The 18120-nt window shown below is 56.9% G+C and overlaps 1 protein-coding gene across 1 annotated transcript in view; it reads right to left on the minus strand.

Moving 5' to 3' along the window:
• The window catches only part of VAX2 (ventral anterior homeobox 2), a 30991-nt gene extending 12931 nt beyond the window's left edge, over positions 1-18060 (minus strand). The window contains exons 1-2 of the mRNA XM_040054025.1: positions 17760-18060; positions 9705-9892 (exon numbers count right to left, since the gene is read on the minus strand). Of these exons, the coding sequence (XP_039909959.1) occupies positions 9705-9892; positions 17760-18060 (489 nt within the window). The remainder of the gene's footprint in view (positions 1-9704; positions 9893-17759) is intronic.
• Between the last annotated feature and the right edge of the window lie 60 nt (positions 18061-18120).

Consider the following 18120-nt stretch of genomic DNA (forward strand, 5'->3'; position numbering starts at 1 on the left):
CCCCAGGTTAATTAAATTCGTCGAACCTTAATCATGTCTGTGGATTAATTAGGAAAAACACTGAGAGGCAGAGCGGGGACGTGGATCCCGGGAGGGAAGGGAAATTCCCTGGATGGGTGGGAGGAACGGGAGCGGCTCGGAAATTCCCTCCCACTCTCCTGGGTGATCCCTCGCTCCTCTGGGTGATCCCTGCTCTCCCTGGATGATCCCAGCCCCATTCCTGGATGATTCCCATCACTTCTGGATGATCCCTGCTCTCCCTGCATGATCCCACCCTCACTCCTGGGTGATTCCCATCATTTCTGGATGATCCCTGCTCTCCCTGGATGATCCCACCCTCATTCCTGGGAGATTCCCATCATTTCTGGGTGATCCCACCCTCACTCCTGGGCGATTCCCATAATTTCTGGGTGATCCCAGCCTCACTCCTGGGCGATTCCCAGAATTCCTGGGTGATCCCACCCTCACTCCTCGGTGATTCCCAGAATTTCTGGGTGATCCCACCCTCACTCCTCGGTGATTCCCAGAATTTCTGGGTGATCCCACCCTCACTCCTGGGCGATTCCCATTTTCCCCGGGCTGATCCCCCTCTTCCCTGAGTGATTTTCCCTCTCCCCTGATCGATCCCAGCTCTCCTTGGATCATCTCACTTTCACTCCTGGGCGATTCCCAACTTTTTTTGGGTGATCCCTCCTCTCCTCCCAGTGATTCCCTGCCTGATCCCTCACTCCTGGAGCAGAACTCCGAGCCCAAAAAATCCCAAATCCCGCACTCCCCAACCCATCCTGCCTCCAGCTCTGCCAAACAGCGGGAGCAGCTGCCAGGGAAGCAAAATCAGAACCTAAATCCACGTTTTCCTTTTTTTTTCTTTTTTTCCTCCCCTGCCCCTATTTCCAGCAGGATTTCTGCAAGATCCCGGCCCAACTCCCTAAATCCATTTTTTTCTTTATTTTTTTTCCCTATTTCCAGCAGGATTTCTGCAAGATCCCACCCCAGTTCCCTAAATCCCCCTATTTTCTTTTTCCTTTTTTCCCTTTTTTTTTTTTTTTTTTCCCTCTATTTCCAGCAGGATTTCTGCAAGATCCCAGCCCGACTCCCTAAATCCCTTTTTTTTTTTTTTTAAATTTTTCCCCCCCTATTTCCACCAGGATTTCTGCAAGATTCCAGCCCGGCTCCCTAAATCCATTCTTCTTCTTTTTTTTTCCCCCCTATTTCCAGCAAGATTTCTGCAAGATCCCAGCCCAACTCCCTAAATCCATTCTTTTCTTTATTTTTTTCCCCCTATTTCCAGCAGGATTTCTGCAAGATCCCAGCCCAACTCCCTAAATCCATTATTTTTCTTATTTTTTCCCCCCTATTTCCAGCAGGATTTCTGCAAGATCCCAGCCCGGCTCCCTAAATCCATTCTTTTTCTTATTTTTTTCCCCTATTTCCAGCAGGATTTCTGCAAGATCCCAGCCCGGCTCCCTAAATCCATTCTTCTTCTTTATTTTTTTCCCTATTTCCACCAGGATTTCTGCAAGATCCCAGCCCAGTTCCCTAAATCCCCCTATTTTCTTTTTCCTTTTTTCCCTTTTTTTTTTTTTTTTTTTTTTTCCTTTCCCCTATTTCCAGCAGGATTTCCGCAAGATTCCGGCCCAGCTCCCTAAATCCATTTTTTCTCTTTATTTTTCCTATTTTCCCCCTATTTCCAGCAGGATTTCTGCAAGATCCCAGCCTGACTCCCTAAATCCATTTTTTTTTCTTTTATTTTCCCTATTTCCAGCAGGATTTCTGCAAGATCCCAACCCAGTTCCCTAAATCCCCCTATTTTCTTTTTCCTTTTTTCCCTTTTTTTTTTTTTTTCTTCCTTTCCTCTATTTCCAGCAGGATTTCTGCAAGATTCCAGCTCGACTCCCTAAATCTTTTTTTTTTCTGTTTTCTTTTTTCCCCTATTTCCAGCAGGATTTCCGCAAGATCCCAGCCCAACTCCCTAAATCCATTTTTTTTCTTTATTTTTTTTCCCCTATTTCCAGCAGGATTTCTGCAAGATCCCAGCCCAGCTCCCTAAATCCATTATTTTTCTTTATTTTTTTTCCCCTATTTCCAGCAGGATTTCTGCAAGATCCCAGCACAGCTCCCTAAATCCCCATTTTTTCTCTTTATTTTTCCTATTTTCCCCCCTATTTCCAGCAGGATTTCGGCAAGATCCCAGCACAGCACCCTAAATCCATTTTTTTTTCTTTTATTTTCCCTATTTCCAGCAGGATTTCCGCAAGATTCCGGCCCAGCTCCCTAAATCCATTCTTTTTCTTATTTTTTTCCCTATTCCCAGCAGGATTTCTGCAAGATTCCAGCTCGACTCCCTAAATCCATTCTTTTTCTTATTTTTTTCCCCTATTTCCAGCAGGATTTCTGCAAGATCCCAGCACAGCTCCCTAAATCCTTTTTTTTTTTTTCTTTTATTTTCCCTATTTCCAGCAGGATTTCTGCAAGATTCCGGCCCAGCTCCCTAAATCCATTTTTTCTCTTTATTTTTCCTATTTTCCCCCTATTTCCAGCAGGATTTCTGCAAGATCCCAGCCCAGCTCCCTAAATCCATTTTTTTCTTTATTTTTTTTCCCTATTTCCAGCAGGATTTCTGCAAGATCCCAGCTCGACTCCCGAAATCCATTCTTGTTCTTTTTTTTCCCCCTATTTCCAGCAGGATTTCTGCAAGATCACAGCCCAGCTCCCTAAATCCATTTTTTTTTCTTTTTTTTTCTTTTTTTCCCCCCTATTTCCAGCAGGATTTCTGCAAGATCCCGGCCCGGCTCCCTAAATCCATTTTTTTTCTTTATTTTTTTCCCTATTTCCAGCAGGATTTCTGCAAGATCCCGGCCCGGCTCCCGGGAATGCCGGGCTGCAGCATTCCAGCTGCGATCACACCGCGTCTCTTCCCATCTCGTCACATTCCCTCCTCGCCGGGATGAATCATCCTTCCCCCCCTTTCCCCTCTCCCTCCCCTTCCCAAACATCCACAGGCACAAAAAGAACAAAAAAAAAAAAAGGAAAAAAAAAAATAAATTCCAAGCCCTGGCGGCCCCTTTTCCTTCAGGCTTCCCAGTGTATCCACAAGGAAAAATTTAGGAGCGGGTTCCTGGGCTTGGAATCAAAATTTCCAGCCCAGGGAGGGGCTGGGGAAAAAAAAAAAATCTGTCCCAAAAAATTTAAAAAAGAAAGAAAAAAGAAAGAGCCAGGAGATGCTGCTGGTTGGGATCCGCCACTAAAATTCCCTAAATTCTGGGAATGAACTGCCGCAAAAGTTGGATTTATCCCGGTGTGGAGGAGCTGGGTGGGGACAGGAGGGGACTTTTCCCTCTCCAGGTGACATCCAGGTGGGATCAACGCCTTCCAGACCCAAAACTCGATGGAAAACTCGGTTTAAAGCTCCCGGAATTCCCGAGGAAAACATCCCGGCCGTGAAAAAAAAAAAAAAGGGGAATCGGGAAAAGGGCGATGCCTGAGCTTGAAACCATCCCCGGGGAGGAAGAGGAGGAATTTGGGAATTTCCGGGGAAAAATCAGGGAGCCGGGAAGGTTCTGGGAACCGGGAATTGGCTGCGGGGAAGGAAAAGCGGTGCGAAAAGCCGGGAAAGGAATTTAAGGAGACAAGGGATGAAAGGAGGGAATGAGAGGAGAAGCGACAGCGCCCGGCCCAAGGGGTGGGAATTTTCTCACCCCGGGATGAAGGCAGAGGCGAGGATCCGGAGCGGGAGGGGAAAGATGGGAATTTCATCCCTAAGGAAAGGCGGTGACCTCCCAACCCTGGCACCCTGCTGGGAACAGCCGGGGACAAAGGAGCGGTGGCACGGAGGGGAAGGGGGATCCTGGAAAGAGGGATTTGGGAAGGGGGATTTGGGAAGGGAGATTTGGGAAGGGAGATCCTGGGAAATGGGATTTGGGAAGGGAGATTTGGGAAGTGGGATTTGGGAAGAGGATTTGGGAAGGGAGATCCTGCGAAATGGGATTTGGGAAGGGAGATTTGGGAAGTGGGATTTGGGAAGAGGATTTGGGAAGGGAGATCCTGGGAAATGGGATTTGGGAAGAGAGATTTGGGAAGGGAGACCTGGGAAGTGCGATTTGGGAACAAGGATTTGGGAACAAGGATTTGGGAAGGGAGATCCTGCGAAATGGGATCTGGGAAGGGAGATTTGGGAAGTGGGATTTGGCAAGGGAGATTTGGGAAGAGGATTTGGGAAGGGGGATCCTGGGAAATGGGATCTGGGAAGGGAGATTTGGGAAGTGGGATGCGGGAAGGGAGATCCTGGGAAATGGGATTTGGGAAGTGGGATTTGGGAAGTGGGATTTGGGAAGGGAGATTTGGAAAGAGGATTTGGGAAGGGAGATCGTGAGAAGTGGGATTTGGGAAGGGAGATTTGGGAAGTGCGATTTGGGAACAAGGATTTGGGAAGAGGATTTGGGAAGGGAGATTCGGGAAGTGGGATGCGGGAAGGGGATTTGGGAAGAGGATTTGGAAAGGGGGATCCTGGGAAATGGGATCTGGGAAGGGAGATTTGGGAACAAGGATTTGGGAACAAGGATTTGGGAAGGGAGATCCTGGGAAATGGGATTTGGGAAGGGGGATTTGGGAAGTGGGATTTGGGAACAAGGATTTGGGAAGAGGATTTGGGAAGGGAGATCCTGGGAAGTGGGATGTGGGAAGTGGGATGTGGGAAGGGAGATTTGGGAAATAGGATTTGGGAAGGGAGATTCGGGAAGTGGGATGCGGGAAGGGGGATTTGGGAAGAGGATTTGGGAAGGGGGATCCTGGGATTTGGGAAGGGAGATTTGGGAACAAGGATTTGGGAAGAGGATTTCGGAAGGGAGATTATGGGAAATGGGATTTGGGAAGGGAGATTTGGGAAGTGGGATGTGGGAAGGGAGATTTGGGAAGGGAGATCCTGGGAAATGGGATCTGGGAAGGGAGATTTGGGAAGGGGGATTTTGGAAGGGAGATTTGGGAAGTGGGATGTGGGAAGGGAGATTTGGGAAGAGGATTTGGGAAGGGAGATCCTGCAAAATGGGATCTGGGAAGGGAGATTTGGGAAGTGGGATTTGGGAAGAGGATTTGGGAAGGGAGATCCTGGGAAATGGGATTTGGGAAGGGAGATCTGGGAAGTGCGATTTGGGAACAAGGATTTGGGAAGAGGATTTGGGAAGGGAGATCCTGGGAAGTGGGATTTGGGAAGGGAGATTTGGGAAGTGGGATGTGGGAAGTGGGATGTGGGAAGGGAGATTTGGAAAGGGAGATCCTGGGAAATGGGATCTGGGAAGGGAGATTTGGGAACAAGGATTTGGCAAGGGAGATTTGGGAAGAGGATTTGGGAAGGGAGATCCTGGGAAATGGGATTTGGGAAGGGAGATTTGGGAAGTGAGATGTGGGAAGGGAGATTTGGGAAGTGAGGTTTGGGAAGAGGATTTGGGAAGGGGGATCCTGGGAAATGGGATCTGGGAAGGGAGATTTGGGAAGTAGGATGCGGGAAGGGAGATTTGGGAACAAGGATTTGGGAAGAGGATTTGGGAAGGGGGATCCTGGGAAATGGGATTTGGGAAGTGGGATTTGGGAAGGGAGATTTGGGTAGAGGATTTGGGAAGGGAGATCCTGGGAAATGGGATCTGGGAAGTGGGATTTGGGAAGTGGGATTTGGGAAGTGGGATTTGGGAAGAGGATTTGGGAAGGGAGATCCTGGGAAATGGGAATTGGGAAGGGAGATTTGGGAACAAGGATTTGGGAAGAGGATTTGGGAAGGGGGATCCTGTGAAATGGGATTTGGGAAGGGAGATTTGGGAAGTGGGATTTGGGAAGGGAGATTTGGGAAGAGGATTTGGGAAGGGAGATCCTGGGAAATGGGATCTGGGAAGGGAGATTCGGGAAGGGAGACCTGGGAAGTGCGATTTGGGAACAAGGATTTGGGAAGAGGATTTGGGAAGGGGGATCCTGGGAAATGGGATCTGGGAAGGGAGATTTGGGAACAAGGATTTGGGAAGAGGATTTGGGAAGGGAGATCCTGGGAAGTGGGATGTGGGAAGTGGGATGTGGGAAGGGAGATTTGGAAAGGGAGATCCTGGGAAATGGGATCTGGGAAGGGAGATTTGGGAACAAGGATTTGGCAAGGGAGATTTGGGAAGAGGATTTGGGAAGGGAGATCCTGGGAAATGGGATTTGGGAAGGGAGATTTGGGAAGAGGATTTGGGAAGGGGGATCCTGGGAAATGGGATTTGGGAAGGGAGATTTGGGAAGTGGGATGTGGGAAGGGAGATCGTGGGAAATGGGATTTGGGAAGGGAGATTTGGGAAGGGGGATGTGGGAAGGGGGATTTGGGTTGGGGCACTTGGGAAAGGGGATACGGGAAGAAGGATCTGGGAAGAGGGATTTTGGAAGGGGGGTTTGGGAAGGGAGAATTTGGAAGGGAGATTTGGGAAAAGGGAGATTTGGGAAGAAGGATTTGAAAGGGGGATCCTGGAAAGGGGGATTTGGGAAGGGGGGATTTGGGAAGGGGGATTTGGGATGGGGCACTTGGGAAAGGGGATATGGGAAGAAGGATTTGGGAAGAGGGATTTGGGAAGAGGGATTTGGGAAGAGGGATTTGGGAAGAGGGATTTGGGAAAGGAGATTTGGGAAAAGGGATTTGGGAAGAAGGATATGGGAAGGGGGACTTGGGAAGAGGGATCCTGTGAAGAGGGATCCTGGGAAATGGGATTTAGGAAGAGGGATCCCATGCCGGGGGCGCACAGCTTGTCCCTTCTCATGGCACGGCCACGCCCGCCCCTGTCACTCCCGGCTCTCCGGAGGCGACACCGGCACCTCGGGAAGAGGAATCCCGGGAAAAGGAACCCCAGGAAGAAGGATCCCAGGAACAGGGACACTGGGAAAGAACCCTGGGAAAAGGGAACCCCTCACCAGGGGACAAAGCTGCTCCCGCAGTGTGACACAGCCAAGGCCACCCGTGTCACCCCCAGCTCCATGGAGGTGACACCGGGACCTCGGGAAGAGAAATCCTGGGAAGAGAGACTCCAGGAAGAGAAATCCCGGGAAGAGGAACCCCAGGAAAAGGGATCTCAGGAAAAGGGAACCCCTCACCAGGGGCACAAAGCTGTTCCTGCAAGTGTGACACGGCCAAGGCCACCCGTGTCACTCTTGGCTCCCTGGAGGTGACACCGGGACCTCGGGAAGAGAAATCCCAGGAAGAGAGACTCCAGGAAGAGAAATCCCGGGAAGAGAGACTCCAGGAAGAGAAATCCCGGGAAGAGAGACTCCAGGAAGAGAAATCCCGGGAAGAGAGACCCCAAGGAGAGGGATCCCAGGAAAAGGGAACCCCTCACCAGGGGGGCAAAGCAGTTCCCGCAGTGTGACACGGCCAAGGCCACCTGTGTCACTCTTGGCTCCGTGGAGGTGACACCGGGACCTCGGGAAGAGAAATCCTGGGAAGAGAGACTCCAGGAAGAGAAATCCTGGGAAGAGGAACCCCAGGAAGAAGGATCCCAGGAACAGGGACACTGGGAAAGGACCCTGGGAAAAGGGAACCCCTCACCAGGGGGACAAAGCTGTTCCTGCAGTGTGACACGGCCGAGCCCACCCGTGTCACTCCTGGATCCATGGAGGTGACACCGGGACCTCGGGAAGAGAAATCCTGGGAAAAGGAACCCCAGGAAGAGAAATCCTGGGAAGAGGAACCTCAGGAAAAGGGATCCCAGGAAAAGGGAACCCCTCACCAGGGGGACAAAGCTGCTCCCACAGTGTGACACAGCCAAGGCCATCTGTGTCACTCCCGGATCCATGGAGGTGACACCGGGACCTCGGGAAGAGAAATCCTGGGAAGAGAGACTCCAGGAAGAGAAATCCCGGGAAGAGAGACCCCAAGGAGAGGGATCCCAGGAAAAGGGAACCCCTCATCAGGGGGAAAAACCAGTGTGACACAGCCAGGGCCATCCGTGTCACTCCTGGCTCCATGGAGGTGACACTGGGACGTTGGGAAGAAAAATCCCGGGAAGAGGAACCCCAGGAAGAGAAATCCTGGGAAGAGAGACCTGAGGAAGAGGGATACCAGGAGAAGGGAACCCCTCACCAGGGGGACAAAGCTCCTCCTGCAGCGTGACACGGCCAAGGCCACCTGTGTCACTCCTGGATCCATGGAGGTGACACCGGGACCTCGGGAGGAGAAATCCCAGGAAGAGAGACTCCAGGAAGAGAAATCTTGGGAAGAGAGACCCCAAGGAGAGGGATCTCAGGAAAAGGGAACCCCCTCACCAGGGGGACAAAGCTGCTCCCGCAAGTGTGACACAGCCAAGGCCACCCGTGTCACCCCCAGCTCCATGGAGGTGACACCGGGACCTCGGGAAGAGAAATCCTGGGAAGAGAGACTCCAGGAAGAGAAATCCCGGGAAGAGAGACCCCAAGGAGAGGGATCTCAGGAGAAGGGAACCCCTCATCAGGGGGACAAAGCTGCTCCCGCAGTGTGACACGGCCAAGGCCATCTGTGTCACTCCTGGCTCCGTGGAGGTGACACCGGGACCTCAGGAAGAGAAATCCCGGGAAGAGGAACCCCAGGAAGAGAAATCTTAGGAAGAGGGACCCCAGGAAGAAGGATCCCAGGAACAGGGACACTGGGAAAGGACCCTGGGAAAAGGGAACCCCTCACCAGGGGGACAAAGCTGCTCCCACAGTGTGACACGGCCAAGGCCACCCGTGTCACTCCCAGATCCATGGAGGTGACACCGGGACCTCGGGAAGAGGGAACCCACGGCCTCCTTTCTCCCGACCACGGCACGGCCGAATCCCACCCCAAATCCTCCTCCTCACTGAAATCCCGCTATTCCACCACCAAAAAAATTCCCGGAACGCTGATTTCCCCTCAGGCAGCAGCAGGATCCCGCCCAAATCCCACCCCTCGGAGCCAGGGCCTGGCTGCCCACGGCCGGGATGGGTTTTTGTTCCATAAAAAGGGTCGGGAAAATTGGAATTATTTCCTGTGCGAACCGAGGGAAGCTGTGCCAGTGCCGGACCCGGCAGGGAAAGGGTGGATGGGGCAGAATACTTAGGATTATATTATTATTATTATTATTATTATTATTATTATTATTAATATTATTATTAATATTCTTACTGTTATTATTTAAATGCCATTATTAATATCATCTCATTAATGACGATTACTATTTAACGCCTAACGACGATTACTATTTAATTCAAATTTCTAAGCCGAAAAACCGCCACGACCCCACCCAGAGGCGCCAACCCCGGAGCTCACCCCATCCATCCTCCCGGATCTCCCCAGCACCGGAAAACCGGGAAAATCCCTTCCCATCATCCAAGGGCGGCGACGGAGGAGAGACCCAGGGCTAATTCCATCGACGGTCCCGCCGGGATTGGGGCGCGGGAAAAGCGGGAGCAGCCCCCGCACATCCCGATCCCCACGGCCCCACCTCGGGCCACCGCCCCTTCCTCTTCCCCGCTTTTCACGGGATCATGGAATGCCTCGGAAACAACCTCCAAGCCCATCCAGGGCCGCCTTTCCCTATCCCAAGTTGCTCCAAGCTTTGGTCCAACCCTCACCTCGACGCTTTGCCGGACGTTCCGGGGCGACGCCGCCGTCCCCACAGGGTTGTTCCCCAAACCGCATCCCGACCATTCCAAAGGACGGGACGGAGGGAAAAACCCATCCCCGGGAACGCCGCGGGTCTCACCTGGGTCTCGGAGAGGTTGAGCTGCCGCGCTAGCTCCGTCCTTTCCCGGCCCACCACGTACTGGCAGCGCTGGAATTCCAGCTCCAGGCGGTAGAGCTGCTCCGCCGTGAAGGACGTCCGCGTCCGCTTGGGCCGGTCCAGGTCCAGCCCTTTGGGCAGCACGATCTCCCGGATCGTCCCTTTGGCATCTGGGCGGGAAAACGGGGAGAACCGTCAGGGGGAAAAAAAAGAAAAAAAAATCCACCCCCTCAAAAAAACACCTGGAAGGATGAGTCCAAAAATCCCCCCAAAAAATGCGGTTCTTGGATGGGAAATGAACGGAATTGGAGTATCCGTGGAGCTCCCACAGGCTTGGAGCTAAATCGTGGCTTGGTTCTTCCCTCCGGCCCCAGATGCTGGAGAGTTTATAAATATCCATGGAAAGGAGGCGAATCTCCAGGAATTAATTTTTTGGGGTTTTTTTTTTGTTTTTTTTTAAAGACATAAATAGGAGCCATGAAGGTTTTTTTGGGAAAACATTTCATCCCGGAAATAAGTTTGGAAAGGTAGGAGCAAACAGGAGATTTATGCCGAGGAAGAATTCGAATTAAAGATTTTTTTTTTTTTCTTTCTGTAATTTTTTACATAATTTTTGATTTCTGTCCTTCCTTGGGAATACCGGAAAAAAATCCACCGCTGTCGCGATTCCAGTCTTTCCAGAATTATCTGCGCTGGAGGAATGTTTCAGCTCAGCTCCCATTTTGGGATGTTTCCCTATTAAAGGACAAGTTTGGGAAGCGCCGTGGGCGATTTTTAAAGGGATTTTAGGAGGTTGGGAATATCCGGGGGAAAGAAAAGCTTGAGGCTTTGGCTCCATCCCAGCGGCCACTCCGGAGGAGCTTTCGCTTCCCACCGGGAAAGGAAAAACTCCAACCGAAAACAAAAAAAATCGACAGGAATTACATCCCTGCTCCTAGGAAATAAAACAAACCTCGGGAATCGCCCGCTGGGATCTCCCTGGATCCCAAATCCTGGCTCGGTTTGGCTGAGCCCTCCCTGCAGAGCTCCCAGGAGCTTTTCCAGAGGGTTAAAATCCAGCCAGGAAGGCGCTCCAAGACCCAAGCCAGGTTGGTTTTGGGATGATGGATCCCAGTTCCGGGGAGATCCCGGTTGGAGGTCCATGGCTCTCCCTCCCTCCCTCCCTCCGGCTGAGTCAGGCATGAAGGGATGATAAAATTCCTGGGGTAGGAAGGAGGGAAACAGCGAGGAAAATATGGGAATGAGGTGATGGAGATGGGGTGGGGATGGCGGAGATGGGAATGGTGGTGCTGGGATGGGAATGGGGACACCGGGATGGGAATGGTGGTGCTGGGATGGGAATGGTGACACCGGGATGGGAATGGTGGCACCAGGATGGGAATGATGGCACTGGGGTGGGAATGGTGACACTGGGATGGGAATGGTGGCACCGGGATGGGAATGGTGGCACCAGGATGGGAATGGTGGTGTTGGGATGGGAATGGTGGCACTGGGATGGGAATGGTGGCACCAGGATGGGAATGGTGGCATTGGGATGGGAATGGTGGTGCTGGGATGGGAATGGTGAAGCTGGGGTGGGAATGGTGGTGCTGGGATGGGAATGGTGGCATTGGGATGGGAATGGTGGCATTGGGATGGGAATGGTGGAGCTGGGATGGGAATGGTGGCACCAGGATGGGAATGGTGGTGCTGGGATGGGAATGGTGGCACTGGAATGGGAATGGTGGCGCTGGGATGGGAATGGTGGCACCAGGATAGGAATGGTGGCGTTGGGATGGGAATGGTGGTGCTGGGATGGGAATGGTGGCATTGGGATGGGAATGGTGGTGCTGGGATGGGAATGGTGGCATTGGGATGGGAATGGTGGCACTGGGATGGGAATGGTGGCACTGGGATGGGAATGGTGGCACCGGGATGGGAATGATGACACTGGGGTGGGAATGGTGACACTGGGATGGGAATGGTGACACTGGAATGGGAATGGTGGCACCAGGATGGGAATGGTGGTGCTGGGATGGGAATGGTGGCATTGGAATGGAAATGATGACACAGGGGTGGGAATGGTGGCATCGGGATGGGAATGGTGGCACCGGGATGGGAATGGTGGCACCGGGATGGGAATGGTGACACTGGGGTGGGAATGGTGGCACCGGGATGGGAATGGTGGCACCGGGATGGGAATGGTGGCACCGGGATGGGAATGGTGGTGCTGGGATGGGAACAGTGGCATCGGGATGGGAACGGTGACACTGGGATGGGAATGGTGACACTGGGATGGGAATGGTGACACTGGGGTGGGAATGGTGGCACCAGGATGGGAATGGTGGTGCTGGGATGGGAATGGTGGTGCTGGGATGGGAATGGTGGCACCGGGATGGGAATGGTGGTGTTGGGATGGGAATGGTGGCATTGGGATGGGAATGGTGGCACTGGGATGGGAATGGTGGCACCAGGATGGGAATGGTGGTGCTGGGATGGGAATGGTGGCACCGGGATGGGAATGGTGGTGCTGGGATGGGAATGGTGGAGCTGGGATGGGAATGGTGGCACCGGGATCGGAATGGTGGCCTCAGTATGGGAATGGTGACACTGGGATGGGAATGGTGGCACTGGAACGGGAATGGTGGAGCTGGGATCGGAATGGTGACACTGGGATGGGAATGGTGGCACCGGGATGGGAATGGTGGCACTGGGATGGGAAGGGTGGCACCGGGATCGGAATGGTGGCATTGGGATGGGAATGGTGGTGTTGGGATGGGAATGGTGACACTGGGATGGGAATGGTGACACTGGGATGGGAATGGTGGCACCGGGATGGGAATGGTGGCACCGGGATGGGAATGGTGAACCTGGGATGGGAATGGTGAACCTGGGATGGGAATGGTGGCATTGGGATGGGAATGGTGGTGCTGGGATGGGAATGGTGACGCTGGGATGGGAATGGTGGCACCGGGATGGGAATGGTGGCATTGGGATGGGAATGGTGGTGCTGGGATGGGAATGGTGGCACTGGGATGGGAATGGTGGCACCGGGATGGGAATGGTGGCACTGGGATGGGAATGGTGGCACCGGGATCGGAATGGTGGCCTCAGTATGGGAATGATGACACTGGGGTGGGAATGGTGACACTGGGATGGGAATGGTGGCACTGGAACGGGAATGGTGGAGCTGGGATCGGAATGGTGACACTGGGATGGGAATGGTGGCACCGGGATGGGAATGGTGGCACTGGGATGGGAAGGGTGGCACCGGGATCGGAATGGTGGCATTGGGATGGGAATGGTGGTGTTGGGATGGGAATGGTGACACTGGGATGGGAATGGTGACACTGGGATGGGAATGGTGGCACTGGGATGGGAATTGGGGCACTGGGATGGGAATGGTGAACCTGGGATGGGAATGGTGGCATTGGGATGGGAATGGTGATGCTGGGATGGGAATGGTGAACCTGGGATGGGAATGGTGGCACCGGGATGGGAATGGTGGTGCTGGGATGGGAATGGTGACACTGGAATCGGAATGGTGGCACTGGGATTGGAATGGCAGCAATGGGATGGGAATAACAGCACCGGTATCAGAATGGTGGCACCGATATTGGAATGGTGGCACTGATATCGGAATGGCGACACTGATATCGGAATGGCAGCACTGGGATGGGAATGGCGGCATTGGTATTGGAATGGCAGCACTGGTATCGGAATGGTGGCACCGGGATGGGAATGGTGGCACTGATGTCAGAACGGCAGCAATGGGATGGGAATGGTGGTGCTGGGATGGGAATGGCGGCACTGGTATTGGAATGGCAGCAATGCGATGGGAATGGCAGCACCAGTATCAGAATGGCAGCACTGGGATTGGAATGGTGACACTGGGATGGGAATGGAGGCACCGGAATGGGAATGGTGATGCTGGGATCGGAATGGTGGCACTGGGATGGGAATGGCGGCACTGGTATCGGAATGGCGGCACTGGTATCGGAATGGCGGCACTGGTATCGGAATGGTGGCACCGGAATGGGAATGGCGGCACTGATATCGGAATGGCAGCACTGGGATGGGAATGGCGGCACTGGTATCGGAATGGCAGCACCAGTATCCGAATGGCGGCGCTGGGATTGGAATGGCAGCACTGGTATCGGAATGGCAGCAATGGGATGGGAATGGCAGCACTGGGATGGGAATGGCAGCACCAGTATCCGAATGGCGGCACTGGGATTGGAATGGCAGCACCAGTATCAGAATGGCGGCACTGGGATTGGAATGGTGGCACTGGTATAGGAATGGCGGCACTGATATCGGAATGGCAGCACCAGTATGGGAATGGCAGCACCAGTATCCGAATGGCGGCGCTGGGATTGGAATGGCAGCACCAGTATCAGAATGGCGGCGCTGGGATTGGAATAGCAGTGCCGCCATAGGATCGGCAGAGCCGGGATGAGCACGCAGGAGCCGGGATGAGAGCGGTGGATCCGGCACCGGGATGGTGGGAACGGGGACCAAACACCGATTCGGGAAAGGAACCCCAATCCCGGAGCCGCTCTCCCACCACGGAGCCGTGGGATGCGGCCGAGCCGCCATCCCGGAACGCGGCACCGAAGGAGTCCCGAGGCCTTGGGGACACGCAGGGTGGCACCGGGGGTGGTGACACCGGACCCACAGCCCGAACCCCACGGGCTGGCGCGGAGCCGCCGGGAAGGAAAGGGGCTGTAGGCGGATCAGCGGCTTTTCCGGCGGGATCAGCGCCGGGAACCATTTTGTGTGGGAAGCGCCGTGGCCGCGACGATGCCCAGGCCACGTCCGCGCTCCCGTGCCCACATTCCTGCCCGCGTCCGCGCCCACGGCACAACAACAGCCGGGAACTGCCGGATCCGGGGCCGCAGCTGCGCCCTCGGCTCGGGCATTATTTATTGTTATCCCCTCGGCAGCCGGAGCAGCTCCGGGGAAAAGGCCACGGCCGCGGTGCCGGCTCGGCGCAGGGGACACCAAACCCCTCGTCCCAGCCCTGCTGGCCGTCCCTCCCCAGCGTGGGGTTTTTGGGGTGCTCGGGGCCTTCGGAACCCCCTTTTCCCATTCTGGAGCCCCGACAATTCCCGGGTCCTGCCGGGGCTGCCCGGGGGGTGTTCCGGAGCTTTAGGCCTTGCTGGTGACACGTCCTGCTCTTGGGGACAGCTGGTGGCTCTGGAGCCAGGACAAGGCTGGGGTTGAAATCCCCCGAAAGAGCGGAGGAGACCCAAATCCGTGGGGACAGCTTTTCCTGGCACTGGGACACACCACGCTGGCACAGGGACACCCTGCGCTGGCAAGGGGACACCCACGCTGGCACGGGGACACCCCACACTGGCATGGGGTCACCCCACCCAGGCACAGGGACACCTCACCCAGGCACAGGGACCCCCCTGCACTGGCACAGGGACATGCCACCCTGGCAGGGGGACACCTCACCCAGACACAGGGACACCTCACCCAGACATGGGGACACCTCACCCAGACACAGGGACACCTCATCCAGACACGGGGACACCCCGCGCTGGCACGGGGACACCCACGCTGGCACAGGGACACCCTGCGCTGGCACGGGGACACCCCACCCAGGCATAGGGACACCTCACCCAGAAACAGGGACACACCACGCTGGCACAGGGACACCTCACCCAGGCACAGGGACCCCCCCGCACTGGCACAGGGACATGCCACCCTGGCAGGGGGACACCTCACCCAGACACAGGGACACCTCATCCAGACACGGGGACACCCCACGCTGGCACGGGGACACCCCACGCTGGCACAGGGACACCCCGCACTGGCACAGGGACACCCCACGCTGGCACAGGGACACACCACCCTGGCACGGGGACACCCCACGCTGGCACAGGGACACCCCACGCTGGCACAGGGACACACCACCCTGGCACAGGGACACACCACCCTGGCACAGGGACACCTCACCCAGGCACAGGGACACCCCACGCTGGCACAGGGACACCCCACGCTGGCACAGGGACACCTCACCCAGGCACAGGGACACCCCACGCTGGCACGGGGACACCTCACCCAGACACAGGGACACCCCACGCTGGCACAGGGACACCCCACGCTGGCACAGGGACACCTCACCCAGGCACAGGGACACCCCGTGCCCCCACGCCTTCCCGCACCAAGGCAGCTGCCAGCACCTTTTGGGCCGCACGCCCCGCGTTCCATCCTCCGGGATGTCCCCTCCGTGCCATGGGGTGGCCTCGGTGGCACCAAACGCCACCGGGGTCCCTCCACGGCCAGCCCCGGGAGGTGACCGGGAGGAACGCGGGGAGCATCCCGGGATGTGTCCCCGGCCCCGGGGCTGCCCAGGAGCATCCTTGTCCCGTTCATCCCCGGGAGGGGACCGGGAGGTGACCGGGAGGTTCCGTCCCGCACGGACCATCCCCGGTATCGCGGCACCGGCGAGCGGACCGAGACCCCGAGAGGACCCCGCCGATGTGAGAGGGTCACCAGGACCCCCCGACTTCACCGAAAGCACTGCGGGCGAGCACCGGGGATGGCGGCAGCTCGGCCGCAGCCGCTCCTCACCGAGGCCGGGGTTACCGGAGCTACCGGAGCTACCGGAGCTACCGGAGCCCCTTTCCTGGGCTAAGCAGCGAGGCCGCAACTCAAAATAATAATTTAAAAAAAAAATAAATTTCAAACCCTAAACCCGAACATTTTGACCTCTCGCTTCGCACAAAACCGAGCGGGAGGCTCCGCCCGGGCCCAGCCGCCGCCCGGTGCCCGCGGCCGGGGACGGGCGGCTCGGTGTCCCCGCCGCCCCGGTGGTCCCCGCCGCCTTCCCCTGGCTTCTTTTCGGTTCGACCCCGGTGAATTTGCGGCGTTTTCTGCCCGCCACCATTTTGTCCGCACCCTTTGTGGAGGTTGCAGCAAGATGGTGAAACCGGGAGCTCCCCGGTGAGGGGGGTCCCCGGGACCCTGCCCCGGCCTCGGGCACCGACCCCCGCCCCTCTCCCGCTGCCGGCACCGTCGGGGCGGCCTCGGAAGGGCTGAAACCGGCGGAGGAGGGGCCCTGACCCCCGCCTGACCCCGGCGGGACCCGGGACACCACGGGAGGGACCCCGGGGCTCGTCCCCGAGCGCTGCCCGCCGCTCGGCCGCCGTCCCCGGTTGGGACCGGGACAACCGGGCGAAGGGCGCCTATCGCGACAACCGGAGGCTATGGGCGAGCGGGCGGGGAGCTTTTCCCGGGATGCCCGAGCTCGGGATAACGATGGAAGCGGGACGCGGCTCCGGTGCCCGGTGAGGAGGGAGGGAGGTCACGGCCGCCTCTGCGGTCGGTGCCGCGCTGGGCACCGGGAGGCCTCGGCCCTGATCGCCGAGCGGCCGCAGAGGCGCTCCGGGCACCGGAGGAGCATCCCCGGGCTCCCGGAGCCGCGGAGCGCCCGGGACCCGCCCGCCTGTCACCGCCGCGCCGAGGGAGCCCCGAACTTCTCGGGGTTCGCCGCAAGCCAGAAGTGATCCCGGCGAGTCCCGGGCCGGCGGGACGCGGGGAACGCCGAGCCCCAGCCGGGGGAACGCCGAGCCGGTGATATTATAAAGGAACCGGGGCAGGTGGGAGAAAAATAAATTAAAAAATAAAAAATAAAAAAATAAACCCCCCCTCGCCCGCCGCCGCTCCGTGACGCTTTTCTCCTGCGACATCGCTTCCCAACGCCGAGCTGCTGCTGTCTCCCCTCTCCCGCCGCCCGCGCGTTCCCCCGCGGGGCTCCGGCGGCTCCGTGACCCCGGAGCCGTTCCCCCGGAGCTCTCCCGGCTTCCCTCCGGGCACGGCCCCGCTCCCGGCCCTCTGCCCCCGGAGCCGGGGCCGGAGCGGCGGGCCCGCTCCGTGCCGCACGCAGCCCAGCCGGGGCAAGAAGCGGCGGGGCCGGGAGGCCGGAGGCGGCAGCCGGGAAGCGCTCGGGATGCGCTGGAAGCGGTGCCGGGGATGCCCCGCGCTCGCAGAGGGAACTCCCGGCCGGAAGAAGCGGGGAACGGAGCGAGGACCGAGCGCCCGTACCTCGCACCAGGATGCGGCGGCAATAATCCGCCTCGCCGGTCCCCGACGGGCTCTCGGTGTCCGGGGCGCGCTGCTTGGAGGAGCCGGGGCTGACGGCGGACGTTCCCGGGATGTCCTTGAAGCCTCCGCCGGTTCCTCCGCTGCCTCCTCCGGCACGCAGGGCGTTCTCCAGCTCCGCCCGGCTTGGCAGCTTCTCCCGGGCCCGCCCGGCGTCGCCGGGCTCGGCCAGCAGCACGGGGCTCCCGCCGGGCTCGGCCCCTCCATCGCTCATCCCTGCGGGCGGCGCGGCGGGATCAAACATCGGGAGGCAGAGAGAGGCGCGGGGAGAGGGAGAGAGGAGGCAAGGCTGGGCGGGGGGGGA

This window comes from Hirundo rustica, unplaced genomic scaffold (assembly GCF_015227805.2).
Source record: "Hirundo rustica isolate bHirRus1 unplaced genomic scaffold, bHirRus1.pri.v3 scaffold_345_arrow_ctg1, whole genome shotgun sequence".
In the NCBI taxonomy this organism is placed as follows: Eukaryota; Metazoa; Chordata; class Aves; order Passeriformes; family Hirundinidae; genus Hirundo; species Hirundo rustica.